The sequence below is a fragment of the Notolabrus celidotus genome, chromosome 6, assembly GCF_009762535.1.
Source record: "Notolabrus celidotus isolate fNotCel1 chromosome 6, fNotCel1.pri, whole genome shotgun sequence".
Classification (NCBI taxonomy): domain Eukaryota; kingdom Metazoa; phylum Chordata; class Actinopteri; order Labriformes; family Labridae; genus Notolabrus; species Notolabrus celidotus.
In genome coordinates, this window is record NC_048277.1 from 18,603,424 (window position 1) to 18,627,013 (window position 23,590).

General features: G+C 40.4%; 1 protein-coding gene and 1 long non-coding RNA gene across 14 annotated transcripts in view; one reads left to right on the top strand and one right to left on the bottom strand.

The window, feature by feature from the left end:
- frmd4a (FERM domain containing 4A) overlaps positions 1–23,590 on the bottom strand; it is a 99,892-nt gene that overhangs the window by 9,214 nt on the left and 67,088 nt on the right. For all 11 annotated transcript variants that reach the window (XM_034685534.1, XM_034685535.1, XM_034685539.1 and 8 more), the window contains exons 4-16: positions 19,826–19,918; positions 15,209–15,293; positions 13,172–13,228; positions 12,368–12,390; positions 10,250–10,333; positions 10,084–10,149; positions 9,927–9,984; positions 9,651–9,737; positions 4,642–4,718; positions 3,583–3,724; positions 3,284–3,425; positions 1,632–1,765; positions 1,415–1,537 (exon numbers count right to left, since the gene is read on the bottom strand). In XM_034685534.1, the coding sequence (XP_034541425.1) occupies positions 1,415–1,537; positions 1,632–1,765; positions 3,284–3,425; positions 3,583–3,724; positions 4,642–4,718; positions 9,651–9,737; positions 9,927–9,984; positions 10,084–10,149; positions 10,250–10,333; positions 12,368–12,390; positions 13,172–13,228; positions 15,209–15,293; positions 19,826–19,918 (1,171 nt within the window). The remainder of the gene's footprint in view (positions 1–1,414; positions 1,538–1,631; positions 1,766–3,283; positions 3,426–3,582; positions 3,725–4,641; positions 4,719–9,650; positions 9,738–9,926; positions 9,985–10,083; positions 10,150–10,249; positions 10,334–12,367; positions 12,391–13,171; positions 13,229–15,208; positions 15,294–19,825; positions 19,919–23,590) is intronic.
- LOC117814296 lies at positions 7,373–12,244 on the top strand. Of its 3 annotated transcripts, none has more exons than XR_004631548.1 (4): positions 7,373–7,540; positions 8,765–9,011; positions 10,591–11,009; positions 11,559–12,244. It is a non-coding gene; the product is annotated as an uncharacterized LOC117814296 (long non-coding RNA). The 3 variants fall into 3 exon arrangements; XR_004631546.1 differs by having other exon boundaries at positions 8,790–9,011; XR_004631547.1 differs by having other exon boundaries at positions 8,790–9,011; positions 12,116–12,244.

Consider the following 23,590-nt stretch of genomic DNA (forward strand, 5'->3'; position numbering starts at 1 on the left):
CTCCTCGCATATATTGCACAAAAGAACTCAGGAAGTAATAATCTTCAATCTCTGGAGCATTTAATATTATCTTTTCCGAGGTCCAGGACTGAACTTGGGAAAAAGGCCTTCAGGTTTGCTGCTCCCTCGACCTGGAATGCCTTACAAAAGGATCTAAAACTTTCTGATATGATATCTTTGAATGCTTTTAAGCGGTCCTTAAACGACTTGGAAGCTGAAGCATCTGTCTGTAGATGTTTTGTTTAAATGTGACATGCTGTTTTTTATGGAGGTACCTGTTGTGTAGCTGTTGTATGCATCTGCTATTTATATTTATGTCTATTGTAAAATTGTAACTCTGTAACTGTGCTGCTGCCTATCTTGGACAGGACTACCTTGGAAACAGGATTTTTAATCTGAATGAGCATTTCCTGGTTAAATAAAGGTTATAATACTAATAATAAAAATACTGTCAAGTAACGAATGCACAGTCGATATCATGTTGGGGTAACTGCAATAAAGCTGGAATCTAAATAAATAATATACTGTATGTCAGAGGATTGGTAGTAAAGTAGAAATATGTAAATGACTATAAAAAGTAGATTAACTCATTAAATTCTTTTGACACACAATACATGCAGCGCACATGTACATTTATGTATGAGATTCCACCTCAAACAAACAGAGCAGATGATGTATTCATAGAAAGGTTAAGACCTCAGTGCTCTACCTCAGTTCTGAGGAATCTTTGCTCTGACAATCCCTCCACACTGCTGTCAAAGCAGCTTCTGTTTCTGTGTGTGCAAGGTGTTAAGTGTAAATTTAAAAACATCATTCTGCTTGCTTTGCAATTTTTGTGATATTTTGTCCTTGGATTCGTTACAAAGCATACAACCTCAGCGACACCCACTCGCCGCACACACATGCCTGCACATATACAGCACACAATCCTACTATCACCACTTCCTGTTGCAAGAATGCTGCCAGACTATTTTTAGAGGCTCGCCTGCTTTGGAAAGTCTAGCCGTGGCACAAAAGACAGCAAAGCAATGCCTTGAAGTAACTGTTACAAGGTGCAAGATGTCTCAGAGAGTGGCTTTTTAGTGTTCTCTGAATAGGCCACACTGAACTTTTCTATAATCCCAAATATTGTTGGGGTATTACATAACAGGTTTTAAATGAAGTTAATCCTAAACAAACCTTGATCTTTATGAATTTAAGAGCTTTCTAGTGCCCATGCATGAGATAAACACTCTTTTTTTGCTGTGCATGTGAGATTTCAGTTACTGCTGCACAGTTCCTGGTGCATGTATTTCTGCTGTTGAGAGTTTGCTTCAAACACTGGCACCTCTAAATGTATTTTTCTGCCTGTGTGGTGAGCAGACTGATTGGAAAGTCAGATAAAGTGCTCCTGAAGAAAAACAGGGGACCTCACCTCTCCCTTAGGAAGAATTTTCTGCTCATCCAGTTTGAAAGCAGTACCGATCTTCCTTCTCACTGTGGGCGCCTCCTCTCCTGGATCCAGGGGATATTCCTTCGGAAGCTTTCCTGTCAGCTCCTATGAAATATGAAATGGTGAAAGTCATTGAAATGGAAAGGAAGAGCGATCTGGTTCTCAAAATAAAGAAAAATCAGTGTGTGCGTTCTCATACCGCTTCTCGGATGCAGATGTTTTTGAGTTCCTCTAGTCTCTGTCTTAGTGTTTCCTCCAGTGCTTCCTGCCTGGCCCTCAGTGCTGCCAGCATGTCCTTCTTAGCTGTCTGGGAGCTGTCTGATTCCTGAGAGCCTGCAGGGTACATACAACACATAACATGAGGGCAGGAGTCGGGACTAGAGGTGTGTGTTTGTGTGTGTGTTCGTGGGTAGTATTTGTCGTGTGTGTTTAGAGCATGGAGACATTAGTCGAGGGAAAATGTGGACTGATTGTGCACCTGCTAGCCTCGCAGGATGTTTACAGGGAAGTGAAAGGAACGTTTGATAAGGAAAATGAGTTTTAGCAGCGTGTTTACGCAAGTGTGAGTGTTTGGAGGAAGAGGCAAAACAGGACAAAGTTGGTGACGCACAGTCACCAAGGCCCTGTGATGGTGCAAAGCCTGTTTGCAACATGCCTCGTTGAAAACAAATAGAAAACACAATCTCCCTCAAACACACACTCTGCTCATGTGGTCTTCTGTGCTTTCAAACCTTGTAACAACACAAAACTACTGGCACCGTTGAGGGAGGGAGACACGTGGAGCCATGCATGCAAGCCTGTTCAAAGCTGCATTGATTTCACACTTGACATGTGTCATTCTCACAATCACATGACAAGCACAACCTCCCGATTTAGCACCCTATTTAAGATGCAAGACTTCAACCGTCTCTGCCTTTGATAAGCCATTTTCGCCACTGTCCTGCATGAGTGCTGCACTCAAACTTTCAGCCCCACTACCACCCCAGCATCTACCCGCAGGCTGTGAGACTCCTCAATTCCTGCATGTTAAAATAGAGCTGCAATTAATGAGGACACCAACATGAAAAATGTTCTGCTACTGTCACTCTTGTAACTAAAATGTACTTCATTAAAATTCATTGTTTCTATTTGTTTTGTTTCCCTTGCAGTGATTATCCAATTGTTCTGCCAAATCACATTCAGTTTAGTGTTGTGTTAAATAATGTTTAATAGCCTCAAAGCGCCTCATATGCAGCCAAGGAGTGCTTCAAATTGATAAGACATACTTTATGGAATATATCTGACTGTGCTGATGGTAAGAAAGAGACATGCTGGGAAGTTCATGGATGTGGCATCACAGTCACTGAGATGTTTTTGTGGTTTTCCATTTAACCTAATCTAGCTTTTTTTACCTACATGCCAAGGATGTCTTTTTCCCAAAAGGGCACTGTCATCTCCTCAATCAGTATAGTGCAAAAATATTTGCGTTATACTTATTTGTTAAACATAGATAAGCATTGCTTTGACGGCTGTGATAAAGTAGTGACACGCTGCCCCTTTCATTCCTTCAACTACTAAATTTGGAGGGGGCAGGGGTTTAGGATGAGTCTATGTGACACAGAGGGTGAAAGTGTTGTTTTACACCCACAGAAAGATACTGGGTGGAGTGTGCGCACAGTACATGTGAGAACATTTAGCACAGAATCAGTGGCCTCTTTCCAGAAGCAGCTGTTTCTGTCTCTCCAGTTGTCAACGAGACGCCCCCTCACCGCCACATGCAAACACAAAGACACGTATACACACATATCAATCCTTCTCCTACTCTTGTCAGATTCTCTCCCCCCTCACTGACTCCACTGTCCATGTACTGACCTGAGGAGAGCAGACTGCCACTGCTGCCGCTTATGATCTTGCCTTTGCTGCCCATGTTGGCCAGTTTTGAGGTTTTCAGAGTTCCTGTTTCCGTGAGGTCTATAGCGATCTCACTCAAACTCCGTGCTGCATGGATCTTAGACTGCACAGACATAAGGGAGAGGACTTTTGAAAGCACATCATTAAGCAGATTAATTAAAACACTCTTCTCACCATGCTTGCTGAACTTGCAGTATGTCTAGGATGTCACTAATTATATCTGTCTGTGGTGTGAGTGTTAATGTAGTGGGCTGACTGACCTTGCTCTGCTTACGGTCCAGGTAGAACTGATGCTGGCTGATGGCCATGGCCCAGATGGACTTGATGAGTGCAGGACAGGCGTACCACGTATGCACAGCAATGCCGCTGTGACCAAACGTCCTTCTGGTCACCGACGCCCTACTGTAGAAGCGGACACAAGACCTCCTTATATACACTGAATAAAGAAGATAGCTTTCTATCTACAAAAGTGAAAGCACTCCATCTAAACCACCACAATTAATACAATTACTACTGCTGCTCTGAAGGTGGAAAATACTGTAGATGAAGAACTCTTTTTTTAACACAGCCACACACGATGCTCCCCATTGTTTACTCATCCTTATTTAAACACACATCTGTAGCTGAGCAACAGACCAGCTCACCCTAATGACAGCTCCCTTTTAAGAAAACACCAATGCTCTCTGTTTCACCCTGTCTGTCTTCCTTTCTCCCATTCCCTCCCCCATGTCTGTAGAATAACACTCCACATATATAGCCATGTTAAATAAACAGAAGAGAGGTCACTTCCTCTACAAATCAGCTATCACACAGCCATCTTTCCTTCTGTGGTCAACTATTAAGGATTTACCCTGTGAGTGTGTGCATGTGTGTGTGTGAGTGTGAAGGAGCACATAAGTTTATGCATGCATGTGGCTACAACAGTGTGTTAATAGTCAGGCTGCCAATCTGTGTCAGGCTCCCCAGGGACACCCCCCCAATATCTTGCTTGATTGCCAAGACAAACTCTGCAACCATTACTGAATTAGATTCCCATCACTCCTTCCTGCACGGTACTCCTGTAGTTTCAATCTTACCACATTCACATATGGCACAGTGATGACTTACAGTAAAAACTGTTGGAAAGTGTCCATAAATGAGGGGGAAATTGATAACTTTAAAATGCTATCTAGAGAAAATTCAATGGCAGTGATTTATTTATTCACTAAAACATAGATTCTATAAGATTATCAACATGCAGGTCAATAACAAATCTAAATACTGATATAAAAGCAGCATAGCAAGTTGAAACCAAGTTAAAAATTGTAACATAAATTTACCTCCTTGGGTCATGAACTTCCACTGAAAACTTCTTCTCTCTGAAGTAGAGGTTCTCCAACTGTCGCCATTGAAACACCTGAGGTTTAGAAGAAACACTCTTCAGCACCGCTCACACATAACAATACTACACATTATCCACACAGCCGTTAGCCAATCCTCTATTCTTTTCTCTGTATGTTCCCATTTGTTTTCAGAGAAAATGGACCGGATAGGGAACAGACAAAAAAACACAGGAGCTGAAGAAGAGGAGGAGGAGTTGGGAACAGAGAAGGAGCTGGAGGAGGTAAAGAGAACCTAGTGTGGAGTTCTCTGATCAGGTCCAGACCAGGCATTCCTGTCCACTGTGGATCCCTTTGCTGGATGACCTCACTCTGGAGAAAGACAGTGTGAGAGGGAGGAGGCTTTCTTTCCTCTGTTCGGATTTTCTTTTTTCCTCTTTACCGCCCCCTTTATGAACCATCAGCTCCTCTTTAAACAGAGCCAAAGCCAGCTGGGCGAGAAAGTTTCCCCCAAGACAAACTCCACAGCATGTGTGTATCTTAAGTCCTCCCAGACGCTCGGAACATTACGAAGTGATGGGTGTTCACCATCTGTAGGCATGTGAGTGACTGTGTGTGACTGTGTGTGTGTGTGTGTATGTGTGTGTGTTGTGGGAGAAAAAAGTGTTTTAAGTTTAGTTTCCTCTGCTCCAGTAGCTTTGCGTGGAGGGCTGTGGAGGGAGGGGGCGTTTATACCTCCCCTCCTCCTGATCCCTCCTCCCTCCCTCAGGGACTGTGCTTCCTGCTGTAGGCTCTGTGGTTAGTAGGTGTGTGTGTGTGTGTGTGTGTGACTGTGTGACATGGGGTCAGGGGAGGAGTGATGAAGGGGGAAACAAGTTTTTTGTGGCCCCAGCAATTGAAGTTCCCTTGCTTTGTTTAGTCAGACCTGCACACACACTCTCTCTCTCTCTCACACACTCTCTCTCTCTCTCTCTCTCTCTCTCTCTCTCACTCTCACTCTCTATCTCACTCACACTCACACTCACACTCACACACACACACACACACACACACACACACACACATAGAGTCTGAGTCTGTTTCTCGTTAGAGAAAGGGAAGAGTGAGGGCTATTTCAGAACACAAGTGGGCCTGCATATATCAGCTGGTGCAAACACATGCAACACACAAGCCTCTGATGTACACTTGTACATCACTTGTTAAGCATTTGGGAACAAAGTTACAAAGCTGCATTAAACTGACAAACAGGAGAAAGAAACAAAGAAGTAACCCCAGCTATGACAGGATAAGGGAGGAAAAGGGGAGAGCCAGACCTTAGAGGTCATTGCCCAGGAATTTTAACAGGCTGGGAAACAATAGACAGAGAGATAAGAGGGAGGGAAGGGAAGGAGGGGGAGAAATATTATGAAAAATATATGTAAACACAGCCTGATGTATGCGTGTGCGGGAGTACGAGGTATGAAAATCTGAGCTCTAATCAAAACTTTTGCAGTACCATGCATTGTTAATGGAGTGTGAAGTGCTAATGTAGCATGGTGCTGAATTTAGCACCCAGGACAGACAGTGAGTGGCTGTGTGTGTTCACTACTTGTGGCCTAAGCTGTTGAGATAACATAGGTGTTTGAAACTATGTTCAGGCACGAGACCATTAAGGCTGTCCCCTCAGTAGGACAGAGCTGCAGCACATTTTAAGGCGTTTTTCGACTGCAGGAACTTTACCCCGGAACTAGGGACTTTACCCCTGAACTACATGCGTTTCAACCTGAGGAACCAGGGTCTAAATTTGGTTCAGGGGTAGTTAATCTCCCCCTGAAAAGCCCCTGCTTGGGGGGTAGTACTTTTCAAAGGTCTTGGGAATTTCGGTTGAACGTAACGGTGTTTTTGGAGTTTACACAGTTGTTGAAACACAGAGAGAGTTCCTGGGAATGCATACTAGTTTAGTTATTTATTAAGATTTCAAAATATTATTTAACATAATTTTTTTTCTCCATACGTCACTGGCCTGATTTGCACAATCTACCCAGGACTTCACCCCGCGGTTGAAACGCAGACAACAATGGGGGCACAGGAACCTTTTAGTTCTGGGGGCTAAAAGACCCTGGAACTCTTGGTCGAAATGCTCCTATAGATGTAGACTTTGATGATTTTAGGATAACTTAAACTAAGTTTAAAATTAGACTTTTTTTTTGCTTTTATTCCGTGCTGTTTCCAAAAAAGATTTAGTTACATAAGACCATTGTACTAAAAGTCTTTTTAAAAGAGGACTGTGAATATCAATACAAAATACGCTGACAGACTCTGATAGTAACTCAGTCAAATCTAGTGGATGCTTCTTTTCTTAGAGCATGGGTGGACTGTAAAACACACACACAATGGCACAAACACACACAACCAGAGGAGGTCATTATTCATAAACAACTGAGTGCTCATGTGCAAGAACCCAATGTCTCATAAATAAAGTCTGTGCACCGGAGCACGCATCCATTACTGATGAAAAGGTCAGATCTGATAGAGTGTACAGGCCTTTCTTTGGTGTAGTGGACTCCCTGGGGATTACACGAAGAATAGAAAGTTTAAATAGCATAGAGACTGGAAGAACTTTAGTGAGGCCAGACATTATTCTATGTTACAAATGGCTCAAAAAAGGCTATTGTTTCACCAATGGGTGGGGCTCTGTTTTGCTACACTCTATCCACCAGACAATCCTCCAGTTGTCATGGAGACGCAGATACACTCTTGGGGCACTTCCTGTTGTTTGTTGTGTTTGGAGTTTTTTAGGGATGACACTTATGAAAGAAACTAAACAGAACAGAGTGTGTGTGCCCAGTGGCCCTACGACACACACAGGAACTTACTGGAGACAGTGGGTGTGTGCTTTCAATCCACTGCAGAAAAAAAGGTAAATACTCACTGAAATGCATGCAGATGACATTGATTTAAATGTGCTGTGTGTGATTTAACCACTCTGCCTTTCCCCAGTGATTACAGAAGCTTTTCCATGGTAGGCTTGTCAGTCACATAGGTAGTCGGTAACACACAGACCTTATAATCTCTGTCTCAGTGAGTCAGAACACACTAACGAGGTGTGTGGTTCAGCTGTAAACCTTGTCTGTGTGTAGTGAATGTATGTGCAACTGAGCTGTGGTAAACAGAGGGGTGAAGTAATTTAGCATCCCCAAATAAACATGGTGGATGCTGCGGAAGGTCTGCATTTGGAAACAACAGGATCCCTCTTTTAAAAAAAAGACTAATTAAAAATAATTGTCTTACACACAAACACACAAACACACACCTACACACACGCAAAAAAAACACAACCTGAAGGTTCTCAGTTCTTTCTTAACCATTAAAAAAGTTAATTGTTGTGAACATTAACCATTTTACTGCTACAAAAAGGTTTAATTGTCTCAAAACGCCTCCCAATTAGTGTTCTGCCTCCCCCTCTCTGAGTCACTGGTTACTGGTACTGGACTGTCTGACTAATCACCATATCAACAGCTCTTCCTCTGGTTTGTTGAGACAGGGATGACTACTTTAACTACGATGACATATGGGATGCGACCTCTTTGAGTGTCTTCCTGTGAAACACTTAACAGCTTTAGGAAGGAGTACCACCCAGCCTTTGTCTGCCTTATGAGTTAAAAATAAGAGTTCATTGGGATTTCTAATTGTGGTTTGTAATGTCACTTTAATAAGTCAGGCATTACTAACTTCTTGATCTAGAATATTACTTGCGCAGTGTGGAGGACCAGTCATATTTTTCTTTGCCTCTGAACATGTGTATGTTTTTTTATGTGTTAAGGTGAAAGAGAGAACTGGGGGCAGAGGGTGACAGCAAGGGGATCAGTGGTGACCAATGACTCACACTGAATGTTGTTATGGTAGCTGAATGCATGAATGCCATTAACTACTTCTTCTTTTTCTCCAAAACACTGGTATCTTATTGTTATTTATTGTATCATTGGTATTGTTGTGTCATTGGTATGCCTCAGTGACATGGTTTCTTATCTTGACAGTGAGCATGTTATTGTATGTTGGTATGTTGAATGAATGTATTGTTTGTGAGCAGCACTGCACTTAAAGTTTATCTTATCTTATCTTATCTTTCTTCTCACTCACTCAGCCTCACATTTTACACTCCATTACAGCAACTTTATCAACCAGCTTTGATGCACATTAAAGAAGACACAGTCCGTGAAAGTTTTTGCGGCATGCTTTGATGTTTGTGTGTCAACGAGTTTCTTTGGATTGGATTGCACACTGGAATGAGGCAGGAATGAGGCACAGTGGACTCACTAACACACACATACTGTACACAGACGGTGAGAGAAACAGGAAGCTGTGGCAGACGGGAAGTATTCATCAGCATGGTGAGTTCAGAGTTCACTTCAATTCCTGTGTGTGGGGTTGTGAATTCATTCTGTGTGATTTATGTGCAAAAAAAGTATCAGTATACCTATGTCTGTGTCTTAGTGGTCACTTTGTATTAAGGGATGCTGTTAACCCCATTAACACCATATGAGACCATGTTGAATGTCAGAGATCAAGGCCCTTAACTCCACTTTGGGTCAAAGGTGAGGTGAGAAAGGCTTTCACAGGCAACCCTGAGCACTGACTGGCAGGAGGATGCCATTTACAGAGGCCGAAATAAAAGCAACACAGGATACAAAACATTCCAAGACTGTCTCCAGACAGTAGTATTTGTACCAGCATTGTTAGTGTTCTTCCCAAACACAATGTCCTGACTCACTGAATGGAAAAACTGGACACAATGACTATGAAAGCAAACAAACAAAACGTTTCCTTCTTAAGTTACACATAATTTCTGTCAACTACCAAGTTTTCTAAAAGAAGAGATGGTAAAAGACAGAGTAAGAAATAGAAATATATTTCAAGTTTCACAAAGGCTGTGGTGAATCTCAAACTTTAAAACTCTTGGGTAAGCTGAAAGCTTTGCTGATTACTGTTGAAATGTGGTGCAGATAAATCGAAAGGAAGCAGGATCTTACCTTCCTGGGTTTAATTTTGTCCTGGTGATCATACTGAAAGATGCCTTTATAGCTCAGACCCAACCACCACGGGATCCCCTGCTTGTCCTGAAACACAACACAAACAAAAAATACCTCAGGAGATAGATAGCAAATAAAGAAAAGAGACACATAAAAAGAAAGAACTAAAAGTATTTTTATACCTCTGTATACCAAATTGCATGCCATTCCAGAGTGAACAAAAATGTGTGTGTGCATGTGTGTGAAAAAAGGAAAGGCAGAGCAGTAAAACTGTACCTTTACAGCATAGTAATGTACTCCATATGTGGGCAGGGACTCCACAATGCTCATGTAACTGTGAGGAGCAGAAAAACACACATGTTAAGGTTATAAAGAGCACATGGTTACATGCAGGGAACAAACACAATCAGAGACCACAAAGACACACACTTACTTTACAATAGCTTGTCCTCTGGATTGCCCATTGAGCTTTTTGTAATGCTCTACGACCCGGTCTTCACTGTAAGAGAGTACAGAAGAAAATTAAAAAGATAACATATATGAAAGTAGAGCTTGTGCAATCTTGTGGTGGCACCAGAAAAAAACGAATAGTCTCTCACCAGTAGGCCAGAGATGGGTGCTCTTTTAAGGCCTGGGTGGGCAGAGCAGGCAGCTTTTTTAGGTCAGACCTGGTTGCATCATTACTGGGAAGGATAAAACCACAAACACAGTCAACATTACTTTAAAGAAGAGCATTCATTTTCTGCTGTAGACCTTACAGTTTTGTTAAAAATACTAAGGAGGTGGCAGTATGAAGTAAAAGAACAGCCATGTTTGGTGCAGTAGATTTAAACAAAACTTAAGAACTATCTTTGATTGAAATGGTATTCTTGTTAGAACGGGAGGAAAGAAATGCAATCAGCCAAGAGAGATGACTAAATGTTGATGCTCTCATTTCCAGAGACCGTCTGTTGTCTATCTCAGAACAGCTGCAACCACGCCTACAGTTGGAAACGAGCGAGCGTTAATGAGCAAGGACACAAACATGGACGATAAAAGGGATGGAGCAGGAATAAGAGCAAGAGACAAAGACAGAGTAAATTAGACAAGGAGCCACAAGGAGAGCCAAGGAAACTTGGCACCAGATTCAGTTTTCAGACCTCCAGTGGCAGGAGGTCTTATTACACCACCCTAATCCCCTTGCCTCTCTCTTCCGCCTCTGCCAAGGCCTCAGAGGATTGGGGAAAGCCCTGGGAACATGACAATCTATGAGCTAAAGCCCTGGAAAGGCGCCCATCCGCACTGTGAGGCTGTTCTTTGACATGTGAACACAGCTGTGTGTCTGGATTGATTGATATCCATTATAAAACAACTCATTAGGTAAGAGTCAATGTGCTTTTTCACAAAAAATAAAATGTGATAGTAGATAATGAAAGCAAAGAAGAGCTCCAAATGAACAAATTCAACTGGAGAGCTATGACATTGAGAGAAATACATCTTTACATATTTCATAAGAGTCTTTTCAGACTTTGAAATTAATGCAGAAATTCAAGAATGCAAGGTTTGGAAATACCTGTTAAATTACCAGAGAAGCAGAATGAGATTCATAATGCTTACTGCACTCAGTAGCAAGAAAACTAGCTTTGATTATAGGATTTAAAAAAATAAAAAAATAAATTGTTCTTGACACAACTTTAAAAAATGACACCTATTACAGCAGGTATTTTAGAGGAGCAACAGATGTACTGAAGCTTAATAAAATGGAGGGGGGTACAGTGCATATTTCAATAGAGATTTAAGAGCTGGGAGGTTTGTGTGTGTGGGGGGATGGGGTAAAAAAAAAAAGGAGGAGGGGGGAAAGGAATGTTTCTACAGTGTGTGACATTCCAGCCCTCTGTAAGATATTGTGTTTATTTACTCCTCTCACAGGCGGAAATGAGGTCAGGGTTGATGGCTGCTGTAGTCTGTTATCTGCGCTACAACAAAGGGATGAGGGGAAGAATAATGAAGGGCAACATTTTGAAGGGCCACCTGTGGGATGTAGCTCACTTTAAAGATGTACATAAAGAAGAAGCTCCTCCGCTGCTGGGTCTGACAAAGATGTGGTTTAAAGACTGATCCTTATTTTTTTTAACTGTATTACTTTTTAGTCATATAATAAGAAATCTTTCCTGTCTCAAAAATTTGATCTGTGTTAACTAGGAAGCAAGTCACTTACAATCAAGACCTTGTCTTTGATTACACACACAAATTGCCACACAAATGTGAGCACCCCATGCTTTTTTCATGGGTGACAGCACAGGCTGAAAAGAGTGAACCAAAGTGGAACAGGGATGGCAGGGAAGAAGGAGTGAGGGATGTCAATGAAGCTCAGAAACAATGACCATTCTCAGTGGAGCATCACGGTGCCCAGGGAAGCAGAGCAGCAGACACACCTCTGATATCACTCCTATTGTGTCTTTGTCTGTCTGTGCCTATCCTTTCAGAATCAACATATATTAACACGCCTGCTTCTGTTTGGTAATCAGAAATTAACAAGGAAGAGTGGTAGAGTTCACCTTTTTTTTCTTCTTTGAATGAAAATATCTAATAAATCCCAATTTGTTTGAAGTCAGGCAACTGTTGCTTTTTTTTATATCTCTCTTTGTTACATCTTAATTTACCCTGATACCTGTGTTTAAACAAATGTTGATACATGCAAATTACAGACAACCATTACATGTTGCTAGTATGCTTACCTGGTGAAGTCCCCTTTACCCTCCTGTAAAACACAAAGGTAAAGAGAAAAGTAGTGAGAGCAGAAAGGACAGTATATACAGTATACAGAAATGTGAGCACTGAGCAGTGACCATACAATGTGTATTTATGTTCTGTGTGCATAAGATAATGAGCAGTGAGGCCTGCTGGGCTGGAAGCAGATAGAAATATTAAACCCCCATCTGAAGTGAAACATCTAGAGGCCCTATGTAGTGGATACTTGATACTGTTACATCTGCACCTGCATAGAGGTCACACACAACTACACACACATACGTAGATACATGGACTACTCGCCTAGCCAATGTAATATGACCTTGCAGTATCTTGGATAATGGACCAACTCTGAGAGAGGATTGGGGAGAGAAAAGGCTGCAGCTCAGGAGAATACATGAAGTAAAAGAGTTTTCCTGCTGCTCTGTGTTACATTAGCATCGATGGAATGCACTAACAATAAAGCCAGTAGCCAAAAAATGTGCTACCAACTAGGAAAGCTGCAGTTTCTGGGATTGAGCCTCACTGCAGATCACGAATCATTTAATGTAAGTTAAATCATCAACTATCTTGACTGCTGCACTACAAAATGAGTTAAGTCATTGTCAGTTTGGATCCAAGAATGGTGAAGTCATTTGAGAAGAAAAAATACATCTGTGAACTGCTTCATTGCAGAGTGACAGCCCGTGGAAAATATATTGTGTTAAGCTACTTAAGCTAAAGGTGAAAAACAGATAACCCAGTCGGAACATTCATACAAACCACACACAACCAAACACACTTCATCTTACCTGGAGAATATAGGAAGCCAATTCAAAGACAATGTCGCTGTCCACTTCAATGAGCTCCTGTGAAAAGAATGAATAGAAGTCATGAACAACACCTTCTCCTTCTGCTAGCAGGAAGTAAATAAATAAGTTACAGTGGTTCGGATCTTCAACCCTTGATTCACCCTCTGATATGCACCCTGAAAACAATATTGGTGGGTGATGTTTTAATTACCCTTCCATTACCCCTTTCACTTTCCCTCTCTCTATTATCCAATCTTATGACCTCTTTATGTAGACTAAGTTCACAGATTATAAGAAAGGGTAAGGGGGCTGGGAAGCAGGGTTCAAGGGGTTTAAGGAAAGGCATGGATGCTCTGGTTGCTTTTTACTGAGTGTAATTCCAGAACAGTTTTTAATGTACTTCAGTTTGGACCTGTGGGAAAGGTGGACAACTGGAGGGAGCAGATACTATGTATCCATTAGATTGGGGGAGGATGACTGTTGGTGGGCAGTGAGTAGTGGGTCAAGTATGTTAGGAATGTTCCCTTTACAATCAACATCTTAATTGGTTGGAGATCAGACAGCCCGGATGAAACACTAGACAGAGCAAACCCACCCTGAGTGTACCACCCAGCACGGCTACAAAACGTCACATACGGTGTGGGTTTTTACTGTCTGTGTTCCCACAGCACCACTTTCCCCCTACTCATACAGACTTTGACTGCAGAAGGGGGGCACATATATCTTATCTACTACTTACTGGTAAAATGATTTCTGGAAATATTTTGTTATTTTTTTGTGTATATTTCATTTCCCAATCTCAATCAGTGTTGTTGTCAGGATCAACTAACGCTAGAGCTGTTAGGTAGATAACTTGTCCTTAATCGCTGATATCTAGCTAGTGTTCTGGTCAAGGTGATGTTTGTTAAATTAGCAGATAGGTATCTGGTATCTCCTTTAGAATCTTTAAACATCCACAGTTGAGACCAAATCAAAAACCATTTGTTTGTCTTTTCTCAGCACTTAGTTACATAGCCTATTTCAATCCCAGTGTCTGTAGAAACTATATCTGAGCTACACAACCTTAAGCTTCTGAGAAAAACCTTGCAGGATGGCTCAGTCCATACTATATGTCATCTACTGAGCTCCAAGCTGCACTGATTTGTTTTGTGTTAGCCCAGCTGGTGGATGTAGGCAAACACATTTCACTGTGCTGCTTGCACTTGATGCAAATACATGTGACAATAAAGGACCTGGAACCTTAAAATAGAAGTTTACTTTTTTAATTCACAAGTACTGGATCTATTTTCATCTTGCATGATGCATTTTCTTTTCATTGTCTGGACATTGCTCTGATGCAGCTCATCCGTACTGTCAGTGGAGAAAATACAGATGGGACATTGTCACAGTTTTCTACAGGGTCTTCCTGACACATTTCCCCAGAATTTTCTTTGGAGCCACATACGCCCTCTTCTGGACATGACAAATAACTGCTGGTGAGAAGGTCACTGCATTAGACTCCCTACTGGAATATATGCTTGTTATATATACATTTCTTTTTAGGAAATCTTTCTGTCAGTATTCAATTTAGAGTTTAATATCTATCACTCCTTAAACAGGCAAAGTGAATGTGCTTCAACACTGACAGATGGTAGTAAATGAGTCAAATTATTCAGTTGCTGGAACGTGGGGAAGCACACAACATGATGGGTAACAGCTGATAAAAATGGTTCAAATTTTCTGCTCCAACAAGTCCCAGTGGAGCACTGAAGCCCAAGCTGACCTCTTGAGGGGTCTCTTCATTTAGCATCCATAATGAGCCAATGAAGGAGCATGCTTCCTAAAGCATCAGTAAATCAGACTTGAAAAAATCAACTCCACCTTCTTCGAGCAAACAAACAAAACATATTTCAAATACACAATTTCAAACGACAGTATGTCCTACCACCAACATCGCAAGCATTAAATAAAAAATATAATATGTCTCTCTTGTGGCATACAATGATCAACAATATTGGGAATATTTTGTAATATGCTTTAATATTATTATTAGTTTACCTTGTAGATGATGGACTTGGCATTGAGGAAAAACAGCTCAATAGTGGCATTGTCCTTCAGATAGGATATACTCTCAATGTAGAACCTGAAAACATATCAATCAATCAATCAATCAATCAATCAATCAATCAATCAATCAATCAATCAATCAATCAATCAATCAATCAATCAATCAATCAAGCTTTATTTATATAGCACCTTTCATACAAATCAAATGCAACCCAAAGTGCTTTACAGCGATTGAATAACAAGGAGCAGAAATAAAATAATGGCAAGACATATTAGGGGAAAATAATAATAATAATAATAATAATAATAATAATAATAATAATAATAATAATAATAATAATGAAAATTAAAACAATATAAAATAAAATAAAATAGAGACTAATGCACACCAACAATAAAATATGTTTAATTAAAATAAGTTAAAGCATCAAAATTAAGAATACAAATTGTTAAAATAAATAGATTTAAAAAGGGTAATGAAAATAAAACTAAGGCTAAAAATATCAATAAAACTGAGTAGGTAAATACAATAAATAAATAAATGAATGAATGAATAAATAAATAAAAGTAGAATAAGATAAAAGTTAAAATTACTAAAATAATAAAGCAACATGTAAATCAATATTACAGTAAAAGGTAAGTAATACAATTGTCAAACCCTACATAAAAGCCAGACTGAATAAATACGTTTTTAGTTTACGTTTAAAAGTCTCAATATCTCTGTCAGCTCCTCTCAGATTATAGAACACAGAAATAGCTTTAATATTTTTGCAACAGTGAAGGCAACAGAGGCACATGCTGACCTACAAAGCCATACATATACAGTAGAGGTTGAGTATCTGATTGCTTTGTTAAATCATACTCAAACACTGGATAATGCAGTAGACTAAACATTTACATTATGGTGAATGTGCAGATGTGACACAAACAGTGCAATAAACAAAGCGTCCAGAAGGGGGCAGACAAGTCCAAAGGCTGATCCATGTAATTCAACATCATTTCACTCTTTTTCACCAATTCTCTCTCTCACCATGGTGGCTGGCAATGACCCATTATTAGTTTGTGAGCGTGAGCACATTCCCCACAAATCACACAAAACACACACACACACTCACTGACCCATCAATCCAAACACACACACACACACACACACACACACACACCACACAAACACACACACACACACACACACACACACACACACACACATACACACACACACACACATTGTGATGCACTTCACACATTGTCTACTTCTCTGCATCATCAGCAGTGTGTAGGAATTCCACACACACACACATACAGTGCACATAATACACACATACACAAACACACAGCCACATACTGGAGAGAGCAGCACAGTAACCCACTTCTGGCAGAGTGGCGAGGAGGGAACTAACATAATAATGCAGTCTAAATTTAGCTCATGAATGCATGCAGAGCCAGAGGGGAGCAACGATGGTACACTAGGAAGCTACTCACTGTAAGCTGGTAAAACTGTAGATCAATATATAACACATTAAACAAGCTCAGTGTACAGAACTTCACCGACAAATATTTATAATGTAACCGAAAAAACATGTCACTGTGAACACACGTGGGTCAAAGTGTTGATTTCCCTGCTTATTAGCGTACAGGTATTGAGTGAGATGGATTGTAGGAGGATCAATATGTGAGGGCTTGAATCGTGTTACACATTGAGCTGAGAGAAATGAGAGGGGCCTTGTCAATATTCAGTGGGAACATTTAATTACAGCCACAGTGTTGATGAGACATACACACACTGACAGCACAGCAGCAAGCATGCAAAAAGCACCCACTGAATCAGCAGGAGGTGGCTATCTGACCAGCTTTACAGGGAACACATTCATCACATAAATACCATGTTAGCAGGCAGTCACATGACATACATGCACCTGCACAGAAACACACTCACACACAGACACACACGTGGAAATGAAGTGGTAGCAAAAACAATATGCTCAGATTGATAATGGATTCAAGTCTGACATTTGGGTTGATTGTTCTTCGATTTCGGATCTGCATCTGTGTCTGAGTGTGCAAGTAGGTAGAAAAAAATAGGATGGGATGGGAAATGTGTGTGATAGTATGCATGTTTGTCTGGGGGGGTGGGTTAAAACCTCACCCTGACCAGCTCACTGCTACCAGCTCCACCTCAAAGACACTATACGAAGTGTTTTTTTAAAAGAGATTTTATAGCTGACCTAAGATTAAGAGAAACAGTGACTGCTTGGGGTTTTATAATAAATCAAAATCACAAGCTTGACCATTAAATTTAAGGTCACAATTCAATGTTTGATTAGGAATATGAGAGGTGTTTTATTTTTCATTAGCCATTTTAAAAGTTTGGACTAGCAGTTTGTTGTTTTTTAAAGTTTTTTTTGGCTTTTACACCTTTATTTTATAGAGGAAAGGACAGCATATAGTGTAGGAAAGTGGGAGAGTGTGGGGGAATGACATGCAGGCTGGATTCAAACCCGGGCCACCCACAACATGGGCATGCAACTTAACCATAAGGCCAAGTCTAGCAGTCTAAGCATACGCCCCATGTACAGAGGCTGTAGACCTCATTGCAGCAGTCCCTGGTTTGATTACCGTCATTACTCTGCGCCCCACGTTTCAGTCTCTCTTCACCTGGCTTATCTACTAAACATACAAAGGCTCCCAAAAAGGAAAAAGCTTACAGTATGGTCTTTTTTGCAACATGGGATAAAATTGAGATCAGGGATGCACCAAAATGAAAATTCTTGGCCGAAACTGAAAACCGAAAATGAGGACACCAAGGCTGAAAACTGAAAACCAAAACCAAAACACAGAAATTAATAATTATGCCAATTATTAGTAGGGAGACCAGGGACAGTTGTAACACGGGTCAGTTGTAACACTTGCATTTGCTCCAATCAGGAACAAGTTAGGAATCACCTGATTCACTCTGCACATGCTCAGTTTAGTTGCAGATAGTTTGTATAGCAGTTTGAACACACTGGGTTAAAGGAGCTCAAAGTTATAGACAGAAATGTAAAAAATGTTACAACTGTCCCCGGTCTCCCCTACCATTGCATTTATGGCTATGGTAATCCAGACCACGATCCAGACAAGTGCGCACTTGCCGCGGTTTTTGTTGGCGTCATCACAAAATTCTGTTTCGTGTTGTTTCGGTGATAAAAGTATCTCGGACGAAAACTGAAAATGCACTTTTCGGCCAAATTTTCGGTGCATCCCTAATTGAGATGCATAGAAACAGTCTACTGATAAAACTCCCAATCGTGCTTATCATTCCAAATACCAAAAATATATCACTGCAACTTAACAGGAATAGTGGAGATGACCGAAACAACAGTGATGTCACCTTGATTTAATTATCTGTACATCTCATGATATAATCAGTGCCTCACTGCTCAATGACACCATTGTTTCTGTAATATAATGAACAATATGTTTGAGCACTAAAAATATAACTTTACTATGCAGTCACCAAATTATGTAAGCCTGGAGCAGTGTTGAAAATGTCAACAGGGAAATGACTGCTCAGTGACATTGTTCGGTAAAGTTTTGTGCGTCATGTTGCTATGTACGTTGCTAACCAGGGCTGAGTCCATTGGGTATTTATGACATCATCCAGATTCGTTGGGCGCAGCAAACACAAATGAGTTTGCAAAACAAAGCCTTGGCTTTCCATTTCACTCGGAGATAGTGTGTGCTTGTGTAGTCTGTGGGAAGGGAAAGGTGGGGAGGGCTTTGAATGTTTTCACACAGGGTCTAGGAAAGATGAGAAAATCACCTCCAAGGTCAGGTGTACTTCAACTAGTTTTTCAATGGCATACCAAAGATTAAAAACACACATACGCACATACACACTCACACACAAACAGGCACTCTTTGTATTTCTGTCACATATTCACACATAATCCAGTGTCTGAGTGTAACTCAGGAGTTTTCTATAAATGAGTGGGAGCATTGTATGAGCAGTAACAAAGGGCTGAGAGAGGACTGTATTGTAGTTTGATTTAATATCCCAGGAAATAGAAGAGAGGGCTTTAGACAGAGGAAATGGCTCCAATGCAACTTCAACAAGTGCTCTATGCAAGGACACGTGACTTATGGCAGGTTGTCCATCGGAGTATTTCCACCCTGTTGTTAATTTATGTTTATGTTATGTTTAAAAATGTTTCAGCAGCACTTCTTGTGACAGCATAAAAATGGCTTGTACACATGCAACTTTCCTTCCTCCTAGATGGAAAGCCTTTTGACTGAATGTCTGGATTATGGCAGGTTATAATAAGCGCAAAGCTACAGAGTCTGATGGGATTTGTATACAACTCCCACTGATGGGGTCTAAAAGGCTCTTGATTGGCTGAGAGGCCTTGTTGCCGGAGTTAAACACCTGGGTCAAAGCAATGTAATTGGGGCCTGTCATAACTAACCTTGTTAATCTGTTCGCATTATCACATGAAAGCAGCGTATACACAAACACATTTTAACAGTCACACTGCACTCGTCTTTACTGCTCTCTTTCCTCCATACAAACACAACCAGAGTATAATGAGTACTTCAGTTAGGGAATCAAATCAGTGTAGAAAGACTCACCTGACACAGAAGTAAAGGACAATGGGACCAGACTTCTTCGGAAATTCGTGTTCCAATACCCTGCGATCCAACTGCAGCCAGCTTAAATGACCCCTGATTGGAAACATAACAAAACATCTGATGTATTATACTAATCAGAGATGTTGTATCAAACAGAGGTACACAAAATCTTCATTTCTGAAACTGAATGCGTTCCCTTTAAGACTCCCCAATTTTTCTCTTCCTTTTACCATTTCTCCCCCTCTTTCCCCCTCTTCCTCTCTTTTCTCTCCCCTTCTCCAACAGAGAGAAAAACTGCTGCGACAGCTTGTCACCCTGGTAACCCTGCACGGTCTCCTGAGCAACATCTCTCTCTTACTCTTCCTCCCTCTATGTTGGTCTCTCAATCTCTCTCTCTCCCTCTTTCCCCTTCACACAGCCTCTTTGACCACTGAACGGTTAGTGCTGAAGCGTCGGCTCTCCCAAGACACAAGCAACAAATGTACACATCATAGAATTAGCCCTAGGGGACTGAGACTGCAGAGCTGATGTTTCTTTGCTGTAGTGACACTGGTTACGGTATGTGTCAAAGCTGTGTAAATGCCATAGAGCAGAGGGCAGCCTCGCCTGACATCAGTGAGTGGACGAGATCAATCAAAAAAACAAAGAAAACAAAGGCCAGTGCATTATTTGCCCGTATGTAAATCATTTTCATGTTTGCATGCCTTGCTCGAGACTGCACTGTGGTGAGCCTGTCTTTCTAGGTCACCAAACACAATAAAACTAATTTGAATGTCATTTTTGCATTTCAAGCACAGCTCTGGTAGCGTATACTCAGGAGGACGTGGACTTTTGATCTTTTACTAGCCTAGAGCTAGACAATCATAACTTCAGAGTATTGCTGAAACCTTTTTACATATCTGTTTATGGATCAGTGAAATACATTTTTGACCAATATAAAGGCAGCAATAACTGAAACTACAACTACTTTTTTTATTCTAAAGTCAAATAGGAGTTGTTGTTTTTAAATTTCACTTTTGAAATCCAAGAGCTTTCTGTAACCAAATAAACTTACACAATTCAAAACCATGAAGGGTTGAAAAGCTCACTAGGCATTTATCAGATCAAATCCAAGGAACACATATAACTGCAAGACTTAAGGAACAGTGATCAAAATGTAACAAAATACCCTTGATAACATCAGTTTTCAATGCAACACTTTTGTACTTTTACGTGGTAACACATCTTGTTGTTGTAGCCTTGCTATTGTTCACTCTGAATGTGTTTGTCAACAATCTTTTTTTCATCATTATTTAGATTTCTTTAATAACAGTAAAAAGACCAAAATGTGGGAACTACCATTGAAGTACATTTACTTTTCATTCATGCTGAAAAAAGGGAAACAATAAAATTCTGAAATACAAAAAAAACTTGAATAGGAAAGTACAAAACGACCAAAAATCTAAAATATGTTAAAGTTGCTTTTGGTAAAAACGGTGTGAAAAACGTTACTTTTTTTCTGCTAGGTTTGGAGAAAAGGTCATAATACCCATCAGTACTCATCTGTAAGTGAAGTAATTTAAATCTCTGTGTTTTCCAATGCCTTTGTATCAAGCAATGTTATTATTCCCCTCGTTCCTGTTATCACGGACTGATCAGAGCTAATCTCCAACCCTCTGTCCTGATTGGTCAAGTGGTGGCCCCACTATGTTGCCCTGATTGGCTGGGAAGCCATGACTTCCACATAGAATCGCATAACAATCTTTTGTGGGCGGGGTTACGGGTGGTGAGAGGAAATCTGGTGGGGTGGGATAGTGTTGACATTCGAAATCTCTCTCCCAACTGATGTTTATATCACGACTACCAACAGCAGCTTTAAGTAACAAGTGCGATAAATGTGGTGTACTGTGGCCCCGAAGTACAAAACTCAACAATAAACCACAAGGGATGTCCTGATCCCAATCTCAGCTATCAAATCGGAGTCGTTACGGACCTTTTTCAGTTGATTGATGATCATTATTTGAGCCGATCATCTCACCTAAATCATCTACGTCAGCTGTCACTGAGCACAATATGCAGCACAACACAAATGCCAGAGTGTAACCAGGTAGTTCACTTGGTTCACCTGACGACATACTTAATAAGAAAAGAATAGACTGTATATTCATGTGGAACTCCAGTCAAGGCATAAACTTTACTGCACAGCCAGCTAGATTACAGCAACAACTGCTTTATACCAGCCTACCGTAACTCTCCAGAGACATATGGTTCAAAAAGGCTAAAACATTTACCAAAGGATCGTCTGATACATTAGCATTAGCAACGCTGTGGCAGCAGTGTGGAAATATTTCAAACTAGAAAGTGAAAACAGTTCAACAGCCACTTGCAATAAATGCTGGATACTGGAGCTGTCCTGCAAAGTTTGTGACAACATACGAGGTGATTTAAAATATGATTTGACTGCTGTTAGTTCTACAGGATCTCTGACACCTGTTTGATTCTTTGCTGAACCTTTCTGCACACTGGATTGATTTCTACACTTTAAAGTTTAAGGTAATCCAGGACAGTTCATATGAAACTAATGTAAGAAAGCTGAGCTCAGTACTTTGTTTGGGGCTCCTTCACCATGAATCATTTTGTGAAGTAGCTGACAGAAAATATGGAATTTCTACATGATGTTCTTATTTGTTGAGAGGCACGTACCTGTATGTGAATATATCAATTAATCAGAACAATAATCATACCATATCAACATAAAATATGGGTTTAATAATGAAATTTCTCAAGAATCAAATTCTAGGGATAAAATTAGGGAAATACTTCTAGGGAAATAGGGACCCATTTGATTTCCTGGGGACCAACTCAAATCACCGCCCATAGGTTTCAAGGGCTCACTGCACTGAACATCTATCAACATTGACCTCTATTTCTAAAAAAAAAGCTCATGTAAAGGATCCCATCCAGTTGACTCCACTGCAGTGGCCTTCTTTGCTTTGGACTGCACTTCAGCCTAACTTGTGTCATTTGTGTATTAAAAAGGTCCCACATGTTCCTTCACCAAGCCCACAGACAGAAACTGAGAATCAAAACGGGAGCACAACTTCTGTTATAATTAGGGTTGCAAAATTCCGGACATTTTCAAAGTTGGAAACTTTCCATGGGAATTAAAAGGAATTTATGGAAATTTATGGGAATAAACAGGAATAAACTAGGAATTTACTAAATTGAAGGTTGGCTCTTAATAGGTAAATAAAGTTGGGGAAAATACACTTTAGCATAATCCTGACTAAAACATCCAGATTTCATGCAATTACAGTTGAATATCTGTGCTATTCCACAATCACATGCACATAGGCATAGCACACTGCTTACTGCAGGGCAATTGAGACCACGCCCCCTACTTGCACTTTTTATTTGCATTTTGAATGGGACATTTTGGAGGGAAAGGGGCTTTTTTCATTTAACATTTTGAATGGGACTTTGTTGGGATTGCATTTTTGTTAATTTTTGAATGGGTTGGGTTGGAAGGATGAGTAATATTTAACTCAACATTCATGTTTTTGTTCTTCAATGAAATAATTGATTGTTTCAAAAAATATTTAACACTTGAAAAAGTTCTACTTATAAATAAATCTGTTTTAAGTGTATCATTTTGGATGGATGTCTGCTTATAACAAAACAAATATTTATGCTTGGATATGATACCTTTCCATTAAATAACCTTCAATTCCCATTAATTCCCATAATTTCCAATTTGTAACACTTTCAAAATTCCCCAGATTAACT